Genomic DNA, 26,042 nt, shown 5'->3' on the forward strand with positions numbered 1-26,042 from the left:
ACAAAATATGTAATTTCTCTCTAACTACTTTAAATCCAAAGCTGAGGTGTCACTCCATGTGTAGCCAGGTGTGTTACCTTATTACCACACAACTCTCGAAACAATTGATGCATGCAGTTGCATGTTCTGTGGTCATAAATGTGAGGGGTGGTCTTTTCGGCAATTTCTGCCCTTGTATAAAAACGCATGGGTTTGGTCAATCTTTGGAGTGTGTTTTGAGAAGCAACAAAGGGGTCGCTCTGAAACTTGACAGGTACCTTATTGAAGATATGGTTCGACAGCTAAGCAACGCAGCTTACTAAGGGACTCTTGCTCTCAGAGAAAATGTCCAGAAACGGACAGCCATTGCCAGGTAATTCAACATTTATCAGGAACCGTTTGTAAAGTCCTCCAAAGAAATAATGCAACAGGGGCACCTACTCCAATACCTCGACCAGGGTGTCCGCGTATCACATCAAGAAGACAGGATCGCCTTCTCCTTAGAGGACGCCGTGCTGGCCGTACAAAGACAATCAGTGTCCTCAGAAAAAAAGAGGCAGAATGTCATTCAAACGCCCGTTTCAAGGTCAATCGTGAACAAGAGATTACTGCAAGCCGGTTATTTTGCACGAAGGCCAGTAGGGAAACCACTGTTAACAGCAGGTTATATACAGCGACGTCTGCAATGGGCCACGTGCGTTTGCAGCCAAAACACTGGAATCACGTCGTTTTCAGTGATGAACCCAGATATGGATTTTTTAGGGTTGATGGTCGAATCCGTGTCCACCGACGTGTACGAGGGGCATAAAACGATGATTGTGTACTGCCTAGGGTGCAAGCAGGGGATTGTAACGTCTCTGTTTGGGGAGCATTTCATGTCGGTGCCCAGAACCAGTTGGTTTTTCTAAGAGGCAACCTCAGCCAGGATTCCTACAGAGACATTCTACAGCAAACGATGCTTCGATTGGTAAGAGCCATCTTCAGGAACAACTTTGTGTACCAAGACGACTGCGCAATCCACATCGAGGCCGCAGAATCACTGTTTTTCTTCAAAACCAATGGGTTCAGCAACTGCCCTGGCCTGCAAACTCTCCAGATATGAACCCAATTGAAAATCTTTGGGCAAAAGTAACTCACAGAGTTAATAGCTATGGTCATCGGCCGATAAATAGTGATGAACTGCGACAGGCAAATATCACTGCGTGGAATGATATCCCCATCCAAACTCCAAAAAACGTGTTACAGTGTATGCCATGTAGGATGAGGGCGCTGCAAGCGGCTGCTGGAGGTCATACCCGCAATTATTGACTTTTCATGATTTACTGTAGTGAGTTCTTTGACTGTGTAACATATCACTGTCCGGAGGCTATCATTTACTTTAATATCTTAGCTTAAAGTTAATACTGACATCAAACTGTTGTTAAGGTTTTCTGGGGGTGTTCCTTACTTTTGAATGGCATCTTATGTCAGATTTGATATCATTGACCAAATTATCTCACAACAGAAGACTGGATGTTTTTATTACTCAGTGGCATACTTTTTTAATGACTCAAGCCAAAAAAAATTAATCAGTACTCAAAAATAAAAATGATAAAAAATATTCCATATTAAGTAGCAACCCTGTATACAGGATTTTTATGCAAAAGGCAATTTGCTCTGACACACGAGAGCCTGCATTCGTTTTCGATTGCGGGGGCGATTTGAACTCGTGACTTGTCGTTACCATCGTTTGCTAATGGTTTGGTATTTCGATACCGACTGCGCCGTGACTGCACCGCTCACTTTCCTACTTACGAGTTTCCTCGTATAGTAGTCAAATAGACCGCGAGCCGTACATTTACATATGTATTTCATCCCGCGCATCGCCAGTCTGCGAACAAGATATTATCCTCAGCGTTGTGTTCAAGTTCATCATGCACACGAGCACTTATTTGAGAAGCCGAAAAGGTGCGCTCCTAGATACAATTTTTATTTTCTTTTTTGCTATGACAGGGGCGGATCCAGGATTTTTTGAAGGGGTGGGGGGGAGGTCCGCAGATGTGAAGTCGACCTCCCCCCTTGGTGCGCGGTCCGGGACCCGCTGAAGGGACCGGGAAAATGGTATTTAAGAGGGCGAACGGTGCCACTTGGTACGGTTTAGAACTATGAATCAGCTAGTAAAAATTCAGAGGGGACCATTGGTGTGATTTTTTTTTTTCAGATATCAAAAGCTACTGAATCAATTCAAGTTTGGTCGCTTTTATTGAAAAGTCTGCCCGGAACGTTCCTAGTTAGATGACTTCATATGCTTTTACTTTCATTTTGTTTTACACTGAGATTACTGAGATTATATGTAAACTGATTTTGACTTCACCTGTGACGTTATAGAGCACGACGAGAGCCAAAGCGGTTCACACCTGAGCGATTTAAGTTTTGAGTAGTTATGCCTCTTGTTATGTCGACTGCGGGGTTGCCCCAGGGACTGTATGATCATATGAACAATCTTGATAAGCAGGGGCCCTCGGGGGGGGGGGCATGAAAAAAAGAACAACATGTTTGGGTGAAGCAAAAGGGGCGACGTGACTTTTGAAAAAAATATACTTCCTGCTGAGAAGATAGCACTTTTTGTTGAAGGGCAGTATGACATGCATGCCGCCATGCCGCTATTGACTCCATTCAAATTTAATCTGTGCCTTAGATGGTAAAGGACAGAGAACTCTGACCATCCCCGAATTAGCTTCATTTTAAAGACTTTAAAAGTGAATAGAAAGGAAGAGTTTAAGATAATGACCATCAATAATTTTTTTTCAAATCGATTTCTTATTCTAAACTATACTGGCCTTTTTTTCCCGTGACTTCCCGATTGCAGGGCCAGGGCGTTGCTGTAACGGACTGTTTTTTTTTTTTTTTTTTTTTTTCTTGCAGCTGAGCACTTCAATGACAGCGCTGTGCCTGACCCACCCGCCCACCTGATATACGTTTTACTTCTTATAGTAATAAAATGTAATTTTCAGAAATCATATGTAGCAAAAATACTGCTTCTCACACTCTAGCATTCGAACGCGCGTACAAGGGTATCTCTGTAGTTTAAGACAGCGGAATTACCACGGAGCCGTGGGAGTTTCGTTATTGACTTAAGATCAAATGGAAACTTTCTACCTTGTCACGCAGAGGACCAGTTTGATTGTACATGTTTATATCTGCAATTACAACGAAGCCTTGTTTGAGAAGACGACACGGGACGTTTTGTGACTTCGTTTTGTGCTGAGATTTAGTTTAGATTCACCTATGACGTTTAACAGCACAATTAGATCAAAGGCGGCCCACACCGGAACGGTTTGGGGTTAAGCAAGCCCTATAAGAAGAGAGAATCATTTCAAAACGTGCAAACCTGTAAAAGCAATTGCATCGATTCGAAATTTGAGAAAAATATATTTGACAAATAATTCTGCAAAGAAGACACATTTTTTCTGCTGAACGCGATATACAGGTGATAGGACAGAAGCAGATCCAGGATTTGAAAGGGGGGTTAGGGTTTTTTAGGAATGACAGGCCTCGGATTCGAAGCCGCCCCTTGGCCCCCTTGTGGTGGGGTTTGGGGCCCACTAACAGGCCCCAAAATATTTTGGTGTTTTGAAGGTCAAACGGTTATATTTGGAATGGTTAAGAACTATATATCAGCTAGTTAAAACCAAATGTCAAGAGGGGGAATATTAGTGTGATTTTTTCAGAAACCGAAGGACCTCCTGACCCCCCTCCCCCCTTTAAATCCGCCACTGCGCAGATGTCACTCTTATCACAACCAGGTACGTTAAAACTATAGGCGCGGGCGAGCGTGTGGGAGGATGGTGCTGTAAGGCTACGAATGATTATGAATAACAAAATATATGAGAGAGAAACTAGAAGAAATGCAGCTAGTATGGAGATAGGCAGCCACTAAAGATTTATCATATGGCACAAAAACATCTGTTCAGAGCTTCCTTAGGTTTATATTTGCCACTGTCAACCTGGGCTCCGTATCTCGAAAGGTTCGCTATGTTGCGCACGTGCGCAAGCGTCTCGATTCCATGGCCCCGTATCTCGAAAGAATCGGTTATGGAATCGAGACACTTGCGCACGTGCGCAACATAGCGAACCTTTCGAGATACGGAGCCCAGGTCACTCGACTGCTTGCACTGAAAGCAGGGGCGGATCCAGGATTATTTGAAGAGGGGGTTCCAGAACGACTGGCCTCGGATACAAAGCCGACCATCGCCCCTTTGGTGTGGGGTTCGGGGCCTGCTCAAAGGCCCCTAAATATTTTTGGTGTTTTGGAGAGTAAACAGTGCCCTTTGACAGAACTATGATTTAGCTAGTCAAAATTCTCATTTCGAGAGGGGAATATTGGTGTGATGTATTTTTTAGAAACCGAAGAGGGGTTAGGACACCACGACACCCCTTCTTAATCCGCCACTGCCGTACTAGTGCACCTGGAATGGTATGATTTTGCCAATAATTATTTCAGATAATGAATTATGTTACATGGTCTTAAACATTAGCAAACATCTAACCATCGCAACAAATAAACTAAGCAGAGCGTTTCAAGTTGTCTCAGTGCAAAAGCTTAACCGAGTGCAGTATTCACAGTCAACAAATTTGATTAAGTCCAAGGCCATGCTTCCTTTTCGGTAGCAAAGGCACGGTTCGATGACAGTGTATTAAAATAAGCGAGGAAGGAATACTAACTACAGCTTGATGTACAAAAATAGTTAACTTTTTTCATACGTTTTTCTTGGGCTGTAAGAGAGATCGGCCATAAATCAAACTATTACGTAAATTTTTATTTACAGTGCCTAAGTAATCTTGTTTATCTGGATCTTTTATTAGCCAATGATAGGAACCAAAACAAAATGGTGGGCTAAATTTTCCCAAAGAGAAACCCAATGGTTTTTATTTCGACATTTATCCCAGTTTTTGATTGGTTGCCAAATAGAATAAGTATAAGAATGTTAAGGATGTTTCTCATGATGTCGTGGGATTTCCATAGAACATGGCAGTTGACAGGTAATTCGGAAACCAGTTCTCTGAGATTCGCAAGCTTGTTGGCTGAATTGAAACATCCTGTGGTATAATGTGGGTAGATGTGCACAAGATATAAGATTGTTATTTCAAAATAATAAATTTATTGGGAGGAAAGGAGTCTCTGAGGTGGCCGCGCATACGCAGTTACTAGTAGATCTGAATCGCGTACGCACAAGGCTGGAAGAGCAATTGCGGGAATAGCTGAGGTCCACTAATCTTTCGCGATAGCGTCCACGTGAACACCTGAACCGAATACTGACCAATGTCCAGCAGAGCTACGACCAGCGAGACGACATCAGTCAAGTGAAAGAGAAGTTTGTCGGTAAGTACGACAACGCCCCCCACCACCCAACACCAGAGCCGAGAATGGGTAAGTACCATTTATAATACAAACAAATAATAATCTTCAATTAAATATTAATAGTAGTGGCGTTTTTACATACACCTTATGCCATCATTACTATCAGTTTACCAGAAAGGAAGGCACATATATATAAAGTATGATAACAAATTACAAAATCAAGCGCGGCCGGCTCACGACTCCTATCCTCCAATGTTTAAGGATATTCGTAAACCTTGTGTAAACTGACAATTGGCATAACCGAGCTATTGCGAACAATAAATTTTATACTACCAGTAAAGTAGTGTATACAGTAAAAGTACGGTATCTTCTAATCTCTGACCACAGGGGTCGCCCGTAGTTTTTCTCACAAAACTGTTGAGTTATCTCTTCTTCAATCAGTTCTCTTTGGAACAGGCTAGGCTAGTGCTTGGACCCCAGTGATGTCAGAGGGTAGTCAGGCCTACCCAACTACCAGACTCGGCACCGAATGATCCTGAATTTACCGGTAGATCAGACCACACTACCCGTTTTCAAGGTGTGTGTCAGATCGCATTACACAGTATCAGACGCCACACCGCTCTTGCCTAGTACGCGATGTGATAGTGACGATTCTCAGCGGGGTTGAAAAACATTGCATCACCACTCAGAATTTATTCAGGGTATGATACTGTGTAATGCGATCTGACACACACCTTGAAAACGGGTAGTGTGGTCTGATCTACCGGTGCATTCAGGATCATTCGGTGCCGAGTCTGGTAGTTGGGTAGGCCTGGTAGTAGAAGATGTGTATATACATATATGATATTTATTTATTTAAAGCAGCCTGAGATTTTAATGCATATTGTTTTGTATATTTTACATTTATTTATTCATTATATTTGTTGTTAGTTGATTTCTATACTATTTAGTTTAATGAAAACCTGTAATTAGGGGCTCATAAATCCATAACAAAAGCATTTAAACCAAAATGACGACATGGTATTGTTGCCCATTGACTTGTAGGCAACTATGCCAATTTTCGTGGTAAAATGTTGTTTAAGGATGAAAATACCAGTACGCCCCATACCAATTGCTATCTCACCTCAAAACAGAAAGATGTTTAACCGACGATAAAACCTTTGAGTTGCCTATGCTTACACACTGCATCAAGAAATATAAACGCCAATATTTTATATTTTCGAGGGCATTTTCATTATTTTAAATCAGCAAAAAGGTTTCGGTATCTGGATGATAATAAAGGCTTACAATACCCTTAAATAAGAAGCTTAACTGATTGCGGTATTCAACACGCACAGTCAACAAATTTAATTAAGACCAAGGCACGTTCCAATGACAATGTGCTCAAACTAGCGAGGAAAGAATACCAACTACAGCTTGATGTACAAGAAATATTTAACCTTTTGCTCCCGATTTTTTTACGCCCGTGTTTTTGAGAGGAGGACCGGCCATAAATAAAACTATCACGTGAATTCTATTAACAGTGCCCAAGTTGTCTTGTTTATCTGAATGTCTTATTAGCCAATGACGTGGACCAACACAAAGTGGTGGGCTAAATTCTCCCAAAGAAAAACCCCATTGGTAGTTATTTCGACCTTTAACCCAGTTTTTGATTGGTTGCTAAAAAGAATAAGTATTACAATTTCAAGGATGTTTTTACATGACGTCGTGGGGTTTTCATAGGACATGGCAGTTGACAGGTAATTCGGAAACCAGTTCTCTCACATCTACCAGCTTTTTGTCTTGATTGAAATATCCTTTGGTATAATTATGGATACAGTAGTATATACAGTAATTGCAGAATATCTGCTTTTGTACTACTCTCTGACCACAGGAGTCGCCAGTAATCTCTTACAAGATTATTGAATTTTCTCTTCTTGAATCAGTTCAATTTGCAACAGGCTAGACTAGTCTTTGGACCCTTGTGATGTCAAAAGTGATGTCAAACAGTCTTGAATTTTAATATATCTTGTTTTGTAGGTTTTACATTTATTTATTCGTAACATTAATTAGTTTGTTTCTTCATAACCTACTCGTGATCTGGCATATATATATATGTAACGTAATTTTATTTACTATCTAATTTTCTACATTGGGTATAAATGCCATAATAGTGGATTTCAATTTTTTGCAAATAGTAATCGTAATAGGGGACTTCCAATTTCTGCAAGTACCAATTCTGGAGCACATTTTAATTTTTCAACAGATTTAAAATTCCAATATGTTTGTTCCATGCGTGAAGTTGTCAAGGGGAACGGTTAACGATAAAATGGATATTAAAATAACGAAAGTTACCAAGTCTATCAAGATATATATAATCATAATATTCATAATTGGCATATAAAACAACAATTGAGAAACTAATAAATGTCATAATGCTTCATTTTAATTTCTAACATATGGGAGTAAGCAGACATTTTAGTTTTTCAAAATCCTTTTTCACTATTATGCTATTAAATGACGAACAACATGAATAAATGTACCATTTCAAGTCATTGCAGCATTCACAAATATCATTATTTTCATCGTTATCTTCATTACTGTCTGATACTTCCAAGTTTAAGGTACACATTTAGACATTTTATGGTGAGTTCCATGGTGTAGTCTTAAATAAATGACCAGGGAAGAGTTATGTCATACAGGTGTCTACATTGTATCAAGCATTTCCCATTTACCTGCTGCGGCTTGTATTAACACGTGTAACGTTATATGAGGGTGCTTCATGGATCACGTTAAAAATATGAACATTTCACGCATCTGGGGAAATATATAGTGTCTTTCACGGTTAACGGAAGTGCTCAATGGCATATTTTTGACAACAGGAGATATAGAAAATAAATCAAGGAAGGAGGGGATTGTGCCTTAGTGTCACTGGTTGTAATCTGCTCAACGTTAACAGGGTTTGTCTACATGCATTTTAAATTCATATTCATTATCTTGGCTGTATGCACTGGTGTGGCTCTCTGATAACAGGGTTTCTTTAAATAACAGAAAATAAGCACGCTGTTGGGAGTGAAATTAATAATGAAATATAATAAGAGGAATGTAGACATGTAGTTGAATAGATGGGAGAAGTAATTTGTGGTCTGCTATGTCTTGATAACGGTATGGTTCTCTAACTGTGGATTGAAGCAGAACTGTTTTATTTCAGACTATGGCAGATTACTGCACCTATTGGGCTATACATATTGCTATGGATAATGCTTTTTAGTTTAAAACAGTCTTGTTGAATTGAAACATATACTGTGTAGGTTGCCGAAAAAATTAGAAAAAAAAAATTTAGACCAGCAGCGTCCAGCCCCCATACAGGTACAACTAGACTTTGCTCCTTTCCGACACACGCTTTATTACAATAAGACGCTCCAAGAGCTGCTAAAAGCGGCAATCTCGTTGTAACCAAGACGACAACCACGACGACGGCACCCTTTCGCCTTTTGTAGTTTCTCTTTCTTATTTAGAGCGAGGCTGCTTGTGTTCACATGTCTGGTCACGTGTCTGGTCACGTGTGTGTGTGCTGCGTTCGGGGGAGATGGAGAGGAGCCCAGTTCACCAGGGACGTTCATAAAGTTTCTTCACCTGACTGCTATCTCCTCACATGTCGGGATGCAAATATGGGTTTCATTTGTATCAGGTGTCTAATGATTATTTCAATATTTTAAACAGACGAAAATGTTAATGCATCTTGTTTTGTAGATTTTAAATTTATTATTCATTATATTAGTTAGTTGCATACACACTCATTTACTAAGTAATCTATTTATGCATTTCATTTAGATCCTTTTTATTGTACCTTTAGCTGCAAACTTTGAGTTACTTTTTAGCCATGATAAAAAACACGCAGTTGCTTTTAATGTACAGTTTGTTTGAATTCTATTTTTGATTTTTGCGTTAATCTTATTTACTATTATATATAATATAATAATAATAATAATAATAATAATAATAATAATAATAATAATAAAGTAGTAGTATTAATAATAGTAGTAAATCTATTATTATATTTGCAACAGAGACTTAGGTAAAGTGTTGCATTAATAATAATAATAATAATAATAATAATCATAAATTAGTAGTAATAGTATTACATTTATTATTATTATCATATTTGCAACAGAGACTTGGATAAATTGAAAACGTTGCATTATACGTAATAATAATAATAATAATATAGTAGTAAATCTATTATAATCATATTTGCAACAGAGACATAGGTAAAATAAAAGTGTTAAGTGTTGCATTATACATAATAATACATAATTCATAATAATAACAATAACAATAATTATAATAATTAAATAGCAGTATTAATACTAGTAAATTTAATTGGATAAATTGAAATTGAAATCTCGGTTGCAATATAAATAATAATAATAATAATAATAATCGTAATAATAATAATATAGTAATAGTAGTTAAATTATTATTATTATTATATTTGCAACCTAGACTTGGGTAAAGTGAAGGTGTTGCATTATACAGGTCCACATTATAAAACATCTATCCATGTCTTCCAGCCTTTCTTCTGTTGAAAATCACGCCCAGGCACACATTTAGTCACATACAGGGTTACATGCTTCCAGCGTATTTAGGGCTAGGGTCTGCCTTAGAGGCCGTTGCCTTAGCAACCTTTATATATGCCCATAACAGTTGGGTCTGGGATTGGAGTGTGAAGGTCCAGGTGGGTCAACTGTACTGTACCTAGACATCACTGTTAAATTGATATACTTACATATGAATCTGTACTCAAAAGTTGCATTTTCCTTTTTATTTCTTTATTTTATTGACAATTTGATATTTTTGACCCACGGTATTTGTTTGGACTTTACAGTATCAAAAAAGCACATGTTTGATTGAAGTCATCATCATGTTCGTTTATCTCATTTTAAAGGCATCAGCTTTAGCAGTGTCCCTGGTCTTCGCCATGGTCGACCTCGTCTACGTTATCCCCGTGAATAAGGAACTCATTGACAGAATGAAAAAAATAGAGCGCGATAACGACATCGGGAGTGTTGTCGTGGCAACAAGCTCGGCAGAACGTGATCGGATCTCCGAGTTGAGGGCTCGTGACGTGACGTATGCAGTGACCTACAAAAGGTTTGTCAAGTGGCACTTGCTCAGTTCTTTGCTGAATATTACTGGAATAGCAGCCAATCTGCTTTATTTGTTCTACATGGCTTCCAGGTCTCAGAGTCTGTGATTCTAGGGATCTGGGACGGAATTCCTTTTTACTTTTATGAGGAATGTAGTTTGGTTCAATAGAGAACAAGGAATGTCGTAGATTTAGAAGTAACAAGCCTATTGTTTCTATGGTCTAAAGAGGACATCTACTCTGTATATACATTAGATTTGCTTCAAAAATAACCAGATTTAGGCAATTGGAATTTTCCTTTGTTGAGCCATTTTTGTCCCAGGCAAACTAGGTTGAACACATTTATTGACAATTCGATGTTGTGCACAGTTTGGAGGCATTGTAATACAAGACTAATGTAACGAAATAACAGACGTACAATAAATCATTTTACCGAAATGCTTAATTTGATTATGAGTTCATCAGTTTTTATTTTGCTCTGAAAGAACAGGAGACGTTTGGATATTTCATGATATACAAACACTAATGAGCATTTACAAAAACGGTGCATCTCCAGTTGGATTCAATTGAGGAGATCGGAAAAATGCCAGCAGTTTCAGGGTGTTAAAAGAGGAATCGTTACTTTATAGTGGATGCTGAAGAGTGAATGTCCTAGTCATCCAGAAGAATTTGAAAAAATACGTATAAATCAAATTCTGAAACTTACAGCAAGGTCTTAGGTGAAGACTGCAACGTCGGTAACTAAAAATTTAAGTTCAGATTATGATTTATATATACTAGTATTTCTGATCCATACAAATACTTTTCGAAACTGCTAGAAAAGGATATCGGGCCAATTTTCTTCATTCTCCACGGGTTAGGTACTACGGAACTGGCGGGGTTTCCAATATATATATATATATATATATATATATATATATATATATATATATATATATATACCGGTATATGGTACTGTTAGGGTGAATGAATACCAAATGAGGTTTTTTCAGTTATATAAAATTTCGGCATTTATATTTCTCGTTGCTAAACATAAGCACCTTTTTGCGTTAAGCGTCAATATTGAACACTTTTCTTTTTTGAGATGAGATAGCAATCCAGATGTGGTATATCTCCATCCCTGAAGAAGAGCTTATCACAAAAATTGGCATAGTTGGCGGCAAGTGTATGCCTCAATCCTGCGCCCTCGTTTTGGTTTAAATGTTTTTGCCCTGGAGTTTTGAGCCACCAACTACAATCCATCGTTGAACAAAGGCATGTTGTGCCTCATAAACGATACGATCTGAATTATGGCTTTTAAGAAAAATGGCTGGCAGGGTTTCAAAATACTCATTGGTGTCGTTTAATTAGCTTTGAAACGGTATTCGTGGGTGCTCTGGTAAAGGAAATAAGTTAGAAACCGATTGTGCAAATTTTTACCCTAAAATCACATTCATGACGTCATCGGTAAAAGGACGTTTATGTAAATGCAAAGGAATTTAGTCAATGAACACTAAAGATTTTTTTATTCACGAAAATTAATACAGAACATTTACAACACAATGAGAGACAAAGACACCTTCCACACGCCATTCACACACTGAAAAAAGTTCTTTACAAATGTTGATTAAAAATACATATAGAATTTTTTAAATAAAAGAATCTTAGTAGGCCTAGGCCATGACAAATGTTCTTTTCTATTCATATAAATATTTTTTCTATACTTTACCATTTTTTTTTCTTAGATCAATTGCCTTTTCAGGACCCAGAAGGTATAAAGACTGAAATATATTTTTCTTTTGTGTTTCCAAACACTATTTGCACGCTTAAGATTCATCTATTATTAAAACATGTACGTAAATAAGTTAATTGCTATGAATGATGATTTTCATTCCAGATACCATAACTAAAATGGTTGATGGTACAGAAAATACAAACTAGCGGTTAAGATATCCATATTTAATACCATTTATTCACATTTATTACATGTACCCCCTCAAATCCGATGTTCCACTGTCATTTCCACGGAGGTAAAGAAATGCCCATTAAATTGAATTGACACCACCAAATGTCACCAAATTTACACACATTTAGCATAAGGGCGTGCTCGTTAAAGGTCACGTGTCTATTAGCGTGTGTGTTTACGGCGTACTGTAATAATCTCCTGTAGTCGGCGCCACTGCCTTCAATAAGGGTAAGACTTGCACGCTAATGATTCATCCATTATTCAAAACAAGTACGTAAAGACATGTCCGTTGTATAAAGATGGCTGTATGCAATCGGGCGAGTAACGGTACAAGGTAATTTTTTTTGCGAAATTGATAAAAACCTTTTGTCTGTTAGCATACATGTATGTTTTAAAGGTTTTAATTGTCCTCGTGTAAGTTCTACAAGAAGCATTCATGCACTAAGAATGCTTTTAAAATCCTGACTTTGATCACTTTATCATTTTTCTTTTAGTAGTACCATTAGCACACGTCTGAAGGTACCATTAATACATGTAGTACAGAAATCCGGACGAATATCAGTATAATTTAGAAAATGTCCTTGTCTATTCAGTTTCAGCTCCCCCCCCCCCCCAATCCCCGTTCAAGTAGGGCAATTCTGTACTACTGCGGTACCCGGAGCAAGTACATATGGTACTAATACAATGTACGTCGATCTGTTCGTTCGTTAATCTTTTGTACGTTCCTTGCCTCACCGAGTGCTTGGTTTGGATAAACGAGCGAGAGGATGCATTTTTGTATAGCTTATCTTTGGTCTGGCATTTTAACGTTCATTGAATATACAATACGTAGCAGAGAGAAGGGGATGAGTCGAGCAATAAACTTAGACCTTTGTCAACTTTTCCGCATCGTTGCTTTCAGGCTAGACGCTGCGCACATGAATTTTTTTAATTCGTCGACAACCTACTGTATATTTGTTTTGGCACCTTATTATGATGGACATATGTATGATCCTTTATTACAAAGTGGTCGTCCTATAAAACCAATTGGTGGTGACATTGATAGCACTTCAAATTTCTGCAAATAAGAGTTCTGGACCATCAGCATTCACTTTTTTGTTTCTATGTTTGTTTGTTTTTATGTTTGTTTCACACACGAAGTCGTCGAAGAGAAGGCTTAATGATAAATTGAATATTTAGAATAACGGAATTTGCCATGTCTATCAAAACAAATATGCATAATCGACATATAAGTCACACTTGTGAAACTAATAAATGTCGTGATGCTAACATAGGGATAAAACTGGTATTTTAGTTTTTCAAAATTCTTCTTCGCTATTATGCAACGAAGTCACGAACACATGAATAAATATACCATTTCAAGACATTACTACATTTACTGATCATTATTATTATCTTTATCTTCATTATTATCCGATACTTCAAATGTTAAGGTACACATTTTGACATTCAATGGTTAGGTCCATAGTGCAGTATTCAATAAATACCAGGGAAGTGTTGCTTTATGTTCTGTGTCTATCAAGCGTTTCCTCGTTAATGTCACTTTTACCTGCTGTGGCCTGCATCAGCACACATGATGTTATGTTATATGAGGGTCCCCTGGGGAGGGGTAGTAAACACAGTTCACGGAAAATACTATTATCAATTCACGAATCACAGTGAATATAACTATTCAGGTCTCACTGTTAACGCCAGTCGAAAATCATAAAAAATCACCATTCACCGGGTACATGTATAATGACTCCGTACCACGAAAGGCAATTAAGAATACAGGCCGCGTTCACGAGTCACGGGAATGTGGTGCTTCACGAAAAAAGACTTCCACGGGTAACGAAAAAACCCAATGGGACCCTCTTATATGGCCACATAGCAACAATTTCATGTTCAGCTCAGACTTCTTAAGCAAGTTTAGTTCTTATAACCTTCATAAAACCACACAGTGCGAGTGATGCAATGCCCCAGTTGATGAAGAAGTTTTATCACTTTTAATAGGGTTATACAATTTCAGATCCCATGCGAAAATTTGTCTCATTTAACGTTCACTTACGGTTCTAAATCTTTTTTTTTTTTTTTTTTTTACAGTTCTAATGTTGTTCTGTAATGAATGTAACAGTTTGAGAACTGTTTTAAGGAAGTCCTTCAAAATGTCCTTGAACAGATTAAGAAAATTTCATGAAAAGATAAAAGCATTATGTTCTAGGACAGATTGAGAACCGTAAGTGAGCGTTAAATGAGACGGATTTTCGCAGGGCATGGCTATGTTCAACATATTTGCTGAGGGAACTGTCTGACCATAGGGTATGCCGTGGATAACTGCTTGACTTACGGCATATATATATATAAAAAAACATGTATAGGGAACTGTCTGACCATAGGGTATGCCGTGGATAACTGCTTGACTTACGGCATATATATATATATAAAAAAGCATGTATAGGGTGTACTGAAGAAGACTGAGTGCATGGTAATCTCAAAACAGTCAGACATGCCTGTATGTAACATTTTATGCAAAGGGGAAAGAATAAAACAAGTTTGCACCTTTAAATGCTTGGGCTTCACAATAACTCCAGACGCCAGATGCGACACAGAAATAAAGAAGAGAATCGCTTTGTCTAAGGACACATTCACCAAGATGAAGCCCATCTTTACCAACAGAAATATAAGACTCAGCACAAAATCAACACTCTGAAAGCCTACATATGGTCCATCCTTCTGTACGGATGCGAATGCTGGACGCTAACAAAAGACCTCGAAAGAAGACTTGAAGCAGCAGAAATGTGGTATATCAGAAGAATTATGAGAATATCATGGACTGAAAAGAAGTCAAACGAAGAAGTAATGGAAATGGCCGGGTGCAAAAGATCCCTACTCAGAACCATCAGAAAAAGACAACTACAATTTTTTGGGCACATAATCAGAGCTGATGGAATAGAAAAGCAAATACTGTGTGGAAAGATTTGTGGTACCAAAAGCAGAGGAAGACAACGCACAAAATACTCAGACAGTCTGAATAGCTACGCAACGAGGAAAGAATCCCCCAACAATGAACTCATCAGGAGAACTGACAACAGAGAGGAATGGAAGGCCATGATCGCCGATGTCTGCAACAGACCTGGCACATGAAGAAGAAGAAGGGTGTACATCGTCTTCATCAGACAGTGTTTTACAAGAGATTTTTTTAAAACAAGTAGAGATTTAAAGTAAATCAAAGATGGGGGGACTAGTGCCTTATTGTCACTGGTTGTCAAAGTCCTATTGATGGCATCATTTATTATGACAGTGTGCTTGAGTAGACAAGAAATTTAGGGCTTTGGGCCTCCTTATGAAAGAAAGTAGACTGCCTGTTATGTTTTTTTTTTTTATTCGTCCCATTGGTTTAGCAGTCTTATAATGAGCTGACATTTTCAACATGGACTATACAATATGTCGAGTCGAAGGCTTTCCCTGGATCTATTTCAAGAGAAAAAAAACACTTGCCATTTCCGGAAATATATAATATTCCTAAGGCATAATTACATAAAAAACACACTCTTGGGAGCAATTATTTCAGGCTATTACAGATTACTGCACCTAATGGACTATCCAGATTGAATTGACCAAATTAAACTCCCTTTTAAGCTTAAATTAATCTTATATGATTAAATATTGTTGGTTGATTTATAGATTTATGGATTTAAATCGCCTGAATATTTACGTAATTATACCCATTTAAAAGTTGACAACAAGTCTAAAATGTCCATTTTTCGCATTTTTCTAGCAATTTCATGGCCCATTGATTTTATAGGACAACCACTATGTAATAAACCGTCATCCATTTGTCTATACCATGGTTAACACTGTGACGAAACACTTATAGGTTGTCGAGAAAATCATTTTAAGCGTCTACATGTAGCCCATACAGGTACCTCTTTGGCCCTTTCTGACGCACGTTTTTTGACGATAAGAAGCTCCAAGAGCTCCCACAAGCAGCAGCCTCGTTGGGTGCTTATACACTGTAGCCACTGTAGCCAACAAGACAACCACAACGACGGCGCCCTTTCACAGTTTTTACAGTTTCTCCTTCTCATCTAGGAATTGCCTGGTTCTAGTCACATGTCTGGTCACGTGTCTGGTCACGTGTGTGTCTGCTGTGTTCGGAGGAGATGGAGAGGAGCCCAGTCCACCGGGGACGTTCATTAAGTTTCTTCACCTGACTGCTATCTCCTCACATGTTGGGATGCAAGTATGGGTGTCATTTGTATCAGGTGTCTAATAATATTTTTTATTTTAAACAGTCGAAAATTTAATGCATTTCGTTTTGTAGATGTTACATTATTCATTTATTATATTTGTTACCTGTTTAAACCCCCTTTACGCTGGACGGTGTCCTTTCTGCGCCCTTTGTGCGAGCATGAAAATCGGCATTGCTGTGGTCGTAAAAAGAATGCACAAGCATCGCTTTGGTTGCAGAATGAATGCTCAATGATCGGCCAGTTGTCGGCACGTAATATATTATTATTTTTAACTCTTAAAGCGGGGCCGCACTACGGGACGCAGAAAAGACGCCGTCCAGTGTAAAGGGGGCTTTACTTCATAACCTACTAATTAACTTAGTAATCTATTGTACATTTCATTTAGATACTATTTATTCATTTACTATTGGCTACACACGTACTTTGAGCTCCTTTAGCCATGATTAAAGGGATAATAACTCTTCGTTTTGGCCAAAAAAAATGAATTTTCCTGGAGTAAACAACAATTTTCCCATACTTACCAATGGTTAATGAATCCATTTTTACATTCAAAGTTAGTCCCTGTTTTTTTTTCTAAAAAGTTTTTTTTTGTTATAATCTCTTAAGAGATTATAACAGAGTATAGCCATCAATGGAGGTCACGTGGCCTAAAGATAAGCTCAGATATCAGAATAATAGCTATAACTGCCGTTTTTGTGGTAAAACAGAATATATTATATTTCTGTGAATTGTTCACAATGTTTTTAAATATAGATACGAAGAGTTATTATCCCTTTAAGATAACACAGTTGATTTTACTGTACACTTCTTTTATGTTTTATTTTAATTTGTGCAATTATGTTTTTATTATTACTACATTTGAAACAAAGGTTCGGGTAAAGTTAGAGAGTACTGCATTATATAAATGCATGTAAACGCTATTAAAAGTTTTTATCCAAATCTTCCAGCCTTTGTTCTGTTGAAAAGCACGTCCAGACACACCTTTGGCCACATAAATCGTTACATGTTCCCAGCGTATTTTGGGCTAGGATCTGCCTTAGAGGCCGTTGCCTTGGCAACCTTTGTATATGCTCATAACAGTTGTGTCTGGGATAGGAGTGTCAAAGTCCAGGTGGGTCAAATTGTGTGCAGTTTTACCTGTATTTAGCTTAGACACAACAGTTCAATACGTAAATAGAAAGGCAGTCTTAAATTTCTCTTTTTTAATTATCATAGCAGACAATTAGCACCAGTGGTGGGAAGACAGGCTGTTTTCTGCCTAGGCAGCACCAGTGATATACTTACATATGTATCCCTAAGTAAAAGTTGCATTTTCTTTTCCTTTTTTTTTTTTTTTTTTTTTTTTTTTTGATATTTTGATATTTTGACCTGCGGTATTTGTATGGACTTACCAGTACTAAAAAGGCACATGTTTGATTGAAGTCATCATAATGTCTGTTCATTTCATTTTAAAGGCATCAGCTTTAGCAGTGTCCCTGGTCTGCTCCTTGGTCGAAGTTGTCTATATCGTCCCCATGAATAAGGACATTTTAACCAGAATGTTCAAAATAGAGCGCGATAACGACATCGGGAGTGTTGGCCTGGCAACGAGCCCAGAAGTTCTCAAACAGATTTCTGAGTTGAAGGCTCGTGACATGACGTATGCAGGGACCTACAAAAGGTTTGCCAAATGGCACGGGATCAGTTCTTTGCTGAATATTACTGGTATAGCGGCCAATCTGATTTACTTGTTCCACATGACCTCCAAGTTTCAGAGTCTGTGAATTTAGGATTCTGGAACGGACTTCCTATTCGCCTCTTGGGCAATGTAGTTTGGCCCAAGAGAGAACACGGAATGACGGAGATTTAAAAATAACGAGCCTTTAATTTCTGCGATCCGGTGGGGGTAGTTATACATAAGATTTTTTTGCAATATATATATACAGATTTAGACAATTGGAAGATGTTCTTAGATGGATCCTTCTTGTCCAAAACAGCTTTGGATGAACTATTTTGCTACAATTTGATTTTGTTCAACAGGCAAGACAAAAGAAAGATTTAGAAACAAAGATTTAGAACACAGAATGAAATAAATTTACAACAGTACTAGTTTAACTTGTTTTAGTGTTTTTTTATTTTTTATGGATGAGGTGGCACGGTTGGATCCAATGTCGAATCACTAATAAATATTTACAAAAGAACGGTGAATGTACAGTGTGAATCAGCTGAAAAGATCAGAAAAATTACAAGCAGATCCGTTTTTAAAGAGGAACCCTATTTAAAAGTAGACAGTAGTTAGAGACTGCCAGAGACGTCAATTGGGGCTTTGTTGTTCATTCTCCTCCATGTTAAGTTTGAGCGCGCTGCCTCATGTGCTGGTACCTTCAAAATGTTGGCAGAGTAAAGTCAGTATGGTGGGGTGTCTGAATCGTTACGTGGCTGATCAGGAGAGGATTGTCCCATGCTCTGCTCTGCTGATATGTCGTGCGATCGATCATTACACTTGCATAACTTTAAAACACTTTCGACAGACTTTCTATATGCACTTTCATCGTTGATCACCCTTGGCAAAATATCAGGCCTGCAGCAAATTTGCTGCTATATTGCTCTACAGTATGACTGCTACAGTATGACTGTAAATTAGCAGCAATACTTTTTCTTACAAATTCTAGCAAATTCGTTGCAAACATTTAGTTTGTAGAAATATTGTTGCAGTATTCCTGCAATTTTTTAATTTGCTAAGGGCAGCTACGAATCCAACAAGCATCGTATCGTCTGCTTATGTCATTAAATCTTCAACGCAAGTGCAATTGTGGGTGAAACACCAACAGAAACATTATGAGAGGGCACATCCCTTAGGAGTACCCGTATTCAAAAGAACTGCCTGTGAGATAAAAGAGTCAACTTTAAATATTTGCTTCCTTTCTAAACGGAAATTTAAGATCCAGCCACAAATGCAGAAGGCCTGCTTCAAATCATCTAAAAGCTTTACATAGAATACGTTTGACACAACAGTGTGCCAAAGCCAGACTATAGTCTATGGATGAATTCCTAGTATACGAGTTCTTATTGTCTAGGGTCTGCAGTAAAGTGGGCAAGCCCTTGTTGATAGGGTTTTCATAGTTTTTTTTTTTTTTTTTTTTTTTTTTTTTTAATTTTTGAATCACAGTGTTATTATTAGTTTTCATCCAATGAAACCGAATAACGAAATACATTATTGTTGAACAAAACGCCCATTTAAATTTTTTAAACATCAAAGAATAATCATATCAATAAATAAAAAACCTGTCATTCATCCCTTTATATTCAAGGTCCAAAACCGTCGTTAATGACCATCTTCTGTTGAAAGCACTCTCAGAGCAGCAAAGATGTGACCGCTGACGTTTTCACACAGTTATGAAATATTCACAATTCCCCCATTGTTGTTGTCAAACTATTTACCAAGATATATTCCAATCCCTCCTTGGAAAGTATTGACATTTAACCCATTTTCCGCTGAGCTGTATTGTTTCTATTCTCTGTAGGGTATTGCACCGCTGGATATATGATATCGTTTGTCAAAGGGAAACCTTTCGTAACTAATCACTTGATTTCTCATACATTTCAGTAGCCGCATTTTAGGCTAGGCAGAAATGTGAAATGTATAGCGGAGGAGACACGCACAGAGACATAAAAAGATCAGTTTTGTGAAACATTTAACTAAAATGCTAGATCGCTTGCAATAGAAAGCTACTGTAGACCTACACTGCGGAATTGAAGCGCTGTTGATGTCCATTTTAAGGTTTAATGTCTGTTTTCTTTAGCTCAGTTTCTATTAACACCGCATGTACGTAGTATAGTACGCTACAAGCCGAATTATCATTCACTAATTATATGATTATTATATAAAAACTCTTTTGCTTTGAAACAAATCATCGCACGCTTTGCCTTTAAGATGTATTCACTTTATTATTTTACACACTTTCCAAATTGGCTGCTATGGCAGCTTCTTTTTTTAAAAGCATGTAGAATGTTGGATGTTTGCACATTGCAATTGCTCCACCACCATCCCATCCCACTCGGAAATATTATCCACAATTATTTGTCTTCATGTGGCCGCGCAAATACGAAGAAATAAGCTGCAAATTCAGCTAAGCAAATTCTATCGATCTGAGGATCCAGATCGATGTTGGAGTGAGTATCGAATTAAAAAAGAGGTGGGCATTTATAGCTATGAAGAATACAATAGGAAAGCGGAGCATGCGCAGGCATGATTGAAACTGGTCTCGCCTTGTTTTTTCATTTGCCACTGATGCCGCGCCACAGCCAATGACATTTCAAACAGCTACAGCATTCTTGTTGAAAAAACGCGCTTAAAAAATACATTTCTGAGAAATGGCTGAAGAAATTATTTTCGCTGCGCTTTTGCTAATTGCTATTTTTGTTGACCCCGGACAAGCAAAGATTCGTAGTGCTGCATTCAAAATTACGACAGAGTACCGCCAGCAGGGTGGGGTGTCTCAATCGCTAGGTGGTCACTCAAGAGAGGACTGTTCCATGGTCTGCTTGGCTGATATGTCGTGTGTTGGAGTTAACTACCACCAGGGCACTGGAGCGTGTGAAACGTACGGCTTTTCCGCTAGAACAGGCGCAAACACGGCGGGTTGGGTGCATTTAGGTAAGCGCATTTTATGCAACGTATCACGAAATTTAACTGAGTCGAGGTAGACAAAATGTCATCGACCGAAATTACCTTTTTTAGATTTGGTAGTAGGAAGCATAGGCCTATCTTTGCTTCATTTTTTAAACAATTCTTTGAAGTGTTTACAATGCTTTAATTTTCTGAGAGTACAAATAAAGACACGCCGTTTATTTGATATTTGTTTTATTGATTGCTATAACAACAGAATGCATGAAATAACCTTAAATAGATTTGGTAATATGCAGCATATATATTCATGACTTTTTACCTTTCTACGAAATAGGCCCTATTCACAATGCTTTAATATTCTGAGAGCATGGATAAAGACATGTTGTTAGTTTGATACGTGTTTCTGTGGTAAATTAGTGTTTCCAGCTGTGTACTGAAAACATAACTTTTCTTAAGCAGTTTTTTTTTGGACTGTTTTTTTTTTTTCGCCCGCTCGCACCGATTTTGGGGTCCCCAGAGGATGTCACCCATAAAAATAAAAAAGTGTGGCCTTAGGGGGACTGTACTGTAGTATATGCACTTGACCTTCCTGAATCTTGTAATTGGTACATATAGTCCAGGAGCGAATCCAGAGATATTTTTTACAGTATTCCAAATTATCTTTGTTGATCCATCCTCCATTCATGATGGTCCTCCAACAGCAAAAAAAAAAAAAAATAGATACCCGTCAATGTAAACTTTAAAATTTGACTGTCTTCCGGAAGACCCAGAAGACGGTCTCAATCCGCCCCTGTAGTCAATACTTTTGTTTTCAATTCAGATTTTGTCTCTGTTCTTATTTTCAGTTAAATATTCAAGTACTGTATAAATTCTCCAAAGAGATAATTAAAAAACGGTGTATTTTATTTCCTGGGAAGGGGTGTCTTGGGTGGAAATTGTCGGATGGGTGAAGGGGAATGGTCTGGGGGGATTCTCAAAGGGGGGGGGGGGGTTGTCGTAGTATGATTTCACTTCTATTAAAATCTAGGCATTTCATATAAAGCATAACGAGAAAGACGTATCTCCAAATGTCACTTAAATTTAAATCGACAGTATGAAGCTAGATGTACATGTATATAAGACCTGTAGCAGTGGGCTTGCTACGTGTATGGCAACATACCCTGACAGACAATCTGACAGAAGGGCAAATTGCTTATGTATTGAGACAGGGAAGCAAATAAGTGAATATACTGGATATAAGCCATTCAATGGACGGATGGGCGCGTGGATATATGGATTTGAATTTAACAGGTGGGTGGGTTCCGGTATATTGTTAAGTTAAAAGGTGGGGTGGATATATGGATTATTATGCTGACAGATGGGTTGGTGGATATATGGATTGTTAAGTTGGCAGCTGGGGGTGGATATATGGATTGTTAAGTTGACAGCTGGGGGTGGATATACGTATTGTTAAGTTGACAGGTGGGTTGGTGGATATATGGATTGTTAATTTGACAGCTGGGGTGGATATATGGATTGTTAATTTGACAGCTGGGGTGGATATATGGATTGTTAAGTTGACAGGTGGGTTGGTGGATGTATGGCTTGTTATGCTGACAGATGGGTGGATTGTTAAGTTGAAAGGTGGGTGGGTAGAAAGATGGATTGTTAAGTTGACTAACAAGACGGATAGATTTGATTTTTGAATTAACACAGGGACGGACGACCGATTATACAGATGGAAAAACATGCGGAGAGACAGACGGGAAGAGACTGAGTAAAAAAAGAGGATATACATAGAGCAAAGATCGAAAGAACATAAATCATTATTGTTTGCATCACTACTATTTTATTTTCAGTTCATGATAGAAAATGTCACGTTACCCATGGACCTTACGGCAATCTTCGGGAGTCAACATTTGATGACGCAGCTGTGTCGTCATCAGGGCCAATTACTGGAGTAACTATCAGAGGTGCAAGTTGGATCGATAGGTGCGTTGTAATGTATACCATCTCCCGGTCGATTACTGGATTTGTTTTTCACATCATTTTAATCTCTTTGCAATAAGTATAACCCATACTTGTTACTATGCATATTGTTTGGGCACTGGTGTATTTCCCACTGACGTGTTTTGCTTGACTGGGTATACTGAAACTGACTGAGATGTTCACTTCTCTTCGTAAATATGTTTTTTTTTTCTACTGTATATGCAAATCTTTAAGTAAGTTTTTCACTGTCACTGATTCTCTTTTGTAGCATTCAGTTTAAGTATGGTGGTACTCCAGGCCAACACGCGGGAGGCGATGGAGGCAGTCCTCAAGCTCTACAATTTACTGAGAACGAATTCATTACGAAGTAAGTTATCTTTCAAGTGGAACTGGGGGGAAGGGATATCCAACTGTAGCTATATTTGGGAGTTGTAATCAGAGTTAGTTTTATTTCAGAAAAGATAAACAATTTTATTTCACTAAATGTGCGAGCAGAGCAAAAAAAATCTTCTCCAGCACAGTGGACGAGGCAACGATGACATACCACGCAATCAATGTAGACGTATAGAAGATGCAATAAACTGTAATAAAGATTTACAGTAATAAAGAAAATATGCATCACAAAAAGCTGTTTAAAAATACCATTACGTATAGACATTGTTATGACGTATATAGAAAACTGGGTTTTTAAGGGGAAAAGGCATTCCATAAAGCATGGACTGTGGCGTGTATATACCATTTTCAATGGCGTACATAGATGATTTCAAAAAACAAATATCGCGAAAGACGTATTTTACTGGAAACTCATTTTTATTTACCAGTATTATCAGCATACATCTAAAAGAATAGGGTAAAACAGTAGAGAAAGAAAGACAAAGTGACACCAGTGGTCATGAGCAGAATTGAGGATAAAGGGTATATATTTTATCAAACTTAGGGAGAGAAAAGGAGAAAATGAATTAATTTAATTATCATCTTCATCGAGTAGGTTTTGATTTTGACTTTGTTGGTTGTTAATGTGATCGTTTATATCCAAACTAAAACGTTACGGCTAAAATCTTTAGGATGAGTCAGAAATCGGCCCACGTTTGATGATCTTATTCGGGAGATTTATTAATCTTCTGTGTATTAATTACTTAATCAACAGTGAGATGTGAGGTATTTTGCGGAGTTATTCGCTTTCTGAGTGGTTTTCTGGTTAACAATTGAAACAGTGATGCTCATACTGATAACAAAAACTGGTTTCCAGTAAACGTAAAAATCAAGACCGAGTTGAAAGCATATTGATCCAAAACTTGATTGTTCACTTCATTTTTCTTTGTTTGTAGAATCGTCATCACACTGCACTATTCGTTTGTTGAATCGCTGACGTTCTATACCAACTTGGCGACGTACGGACCTTACGGAGTTCCCACTACGACGGAGACTGTGTTAAACTTCACCAACGAACGCAGGCTGTCGTACATTTCTGGACGTTACGGAACCTACCTTAACGCAATAGCGTTCCACCAAGAGGCGGACTGTGGTCAGGAAATTTTGAGCTGACTTTTGTTGAACGGAAACCTCACGTGACTGAAGTCACAATGACTGACAAGCTTTCTTTCCCCTTACACATCTGTCATATAAACACTCGTATACACACGTGCGCGAGCACGCGCACAAGGAGAGAAATAGAGAGATAGGAGAACTTTGTGATCAAACACCAATAACATTATTCCAAAATTTGTGAAGATTGAAAAGAAATATAACGAGTTGTCAAATACATGTTTGTCACCAAGAGTCCAGTCGTTGTCTTGTCACTATAATTTCTGGTGCCGGGGAACCCGTTCCTATAAATAACAGTTGCAACTAAATATAATAACATGTTTGTTCTACAACCCTCTCGTTCTCAACTAGCACAACCATCAGTTGCGCCATCTACCGCATTCATTTGGAAGTTCACCTACCACAATTTGCTCAGGGCGAGGTTTCACTACACAGACGAGACATTCGGCGGACAGTTTGCATCACAATAATCCCAGAAACACGTTTATGGTGACGTAATAAGAGCATGTTGTAATACAAAAGGAGAATTTGTTTGTTTATTGTATCATTAGTAAACACTAATACTAATAGGGCCTACCACAAAACGAGAATTTATTTGTTTCTTTATCATATTATTAGTAACCCTCATGCGAGATCTCGAATGGCAATGTTTTGACTCAAAATAGGGATCTTGTAAAGCCGTTTCCAAAACCCGGGTTACTTTCACACAAACGGTGCATATTACCTCTTTAAAATTGATTTGACCATAGGCAAACTTGACAGTATCTCATACAAAATTGGATTTCGCACTCTAAAACAGTCTTCACCTTCCATGTTCTTATTTATTATGTAGTTTATTACGCCACAGGGAACGTCATGTACTGACGTCATATACTGACGTAATAAGGTAAAAAAAAGTCTTGCAAAAGGAAATTATTTCAAAACGTGGTTTATGCTTATTTTTTCAAGTGGAAGGCCATGATTAGGTAGGTAAAAAAGTAAAAGACACGTTGCACTGTACTATGCTCTGAGTACAGTGTTGGTTGCCAGTTTTGACGCCTTATAGATATCGACTATTCCTGTTGTTGAGGTGACAATGACCAACTTCTTCAATATTTTTTCAAGAAATTCATTGCAATTCATGTACATAGGATTGATTCTTTTTATTTTATTTTATTTTTTTAATTTTGTCTTTGATAAATGTATCTGTATGTGCCATCCTCGAAGTTGTTTTGTGTTTTGATGTGTAATACCAATTGCAACAATAGAAACACGAGCACAATACCGAAATGTTTAAAAGCTCCAGGGAAACGGTT

At 37.9% G+C, this 26,042-nt stretch overlaps 2 protein-coding genes across 5 annotated transcripts; both read left to right on the forward strand.

Annotated features, from left to right (window-relative positions):
- Nucleotides 1-4,833: 4,833 nt before the first annotated feature.
- On the forward strand, nucleotides 4,834-18,719 carry LOC106170455 (transmembrane protein 205). 4 transcript variants are annotated; one of them, XM_013550316.2, is made up of 4 exons: nucleotides 4,966-5,001; nucleotides 16,465-16,637; nucleotides 17,573-17,736; nucleotides 18,080-18,719. In XM_013550316.2, the coding sequence occupies exons 1-4, from the start codon at nucleotides 4,988-4,990 to the stop codon at nucleotides 18,386-18,388; spliced, it is 660 nt and encodes a 219-aa protein (XP_013405770.2). In that variant the 5' UTR covers nucleotides 4,966-4,987; the 3' UTR covers nucleotides 18,389-18,719. The 4 variants fall into 4 exon arrangements, with proteins under 4 accessions (XP_086875513.1, XP_013405770.2, XP_086875512.1 ...); XM_087019386.1 differs by lacking the exons at nucleotides 4,966-5,001; nucleotides 16,465-16,637; nucleotides 17,573-17,736; nucleotides 18,080-18,719 and adding exons at nucleotides 6,102-7,059; nucleotides 8,818-8,990; nucleotides 9,874-10,037; nucleotides 10,248-11,285; XM_013550315.2 differs by lacking the exon at nucleotides 4,966-5,001 and adding an exon at nucleotides 12,588-12,727.
- Nucleotides 18,720-18,770: 51 nt separating this feature from the next.
- LOC106170473 (uncharacterized) lies at nucleotides 18,771-25,922 on the forward strand. Its single transcript, XM_013550336.2, has 4 exons — nucleotides 18,771-21,261; nucleotides 23,073-23,205; nucleotides 23,471-23,569; nucleotides 24,531-25,922. Exons 1-4 carry the CDS (start codon nucleotides 20,979-20,981, stop codon nucleotides 24,745-24,747), a joined length of 732 nt encoding a protein of 243 aa, XP_013405790.2. The 5' UTR covers nucleotides 18,771-20,978; the 3' UTR covers nucleotides 24,748-25,922.
- The last annotated feature ends 120 nt before the right edge of the window (nucleotides 25,923-26,042 follow it).

This window comes from Lingula anatina, chromosome 8, assembly GCF_051362555.1.
Source record: "Lingula anatina isolate TDL-2025a chromosome 8, LinAna3.0, whole genome shotgun sequence".
Taxonomy (NCBI): domain Eukaryota; kingdom Metazoa; phylum Brachiopoda; class Lingulata; order Lingulida; family Lingulidae; genus Lingula; species Lingula anatina.

What these genes read in the sequence shown, in the direction of transcription:
- LOC106170455 (XM_013550315.2), top strand. Translation starts at nt 12,693, where the DNA reads ATGGCTGTATGCAATCGGGCGAGTAACGGTACAAG. An exon ending in CGGGCGAGTAACGGTACAAG is followed by an intron (nt 12,728 to 16,464) that starts GTAATTTTTTTT and finishes CTTCTCATCTAG; the next exon opens with GAATTGCCTGGTTCTAGTCA. An exon ending in ATGGGTGTCATTTGTATCAG is followed by an intron (nt 16,638 to 17,572) that starts GTGTCTAATAAT and finishes CAAATCTTCCAG; the next exon opens with CCTTTGTTCTGTTGAAAAGC.
- LOC106170473 (XM_013550336.2), top strand. Translation starts at nt 20,979, where the DNA reads ATGGCTGAAGAAATTATTTTCGCTGCGCTTTTGCTAATTGCTATTTTT. An exon ending in GGCGGGTTGGGTGCATTTAG is followed by an intron (nt 21,262 to 23,072) that starts GTAAGCGCATTT and finishes TTTTATTTTCAG; the next exon opens with TTCATGATAGAAAATGTCAC. An exon ending in GAGAACGAATTCATTACGAA is followed by an intron (nt 23,570 to 24,530) that starts GTAAGTTATCTT and finishes CTTTGTTTGTAG; the next exon opens with AATCGTCATCACACTGCACT.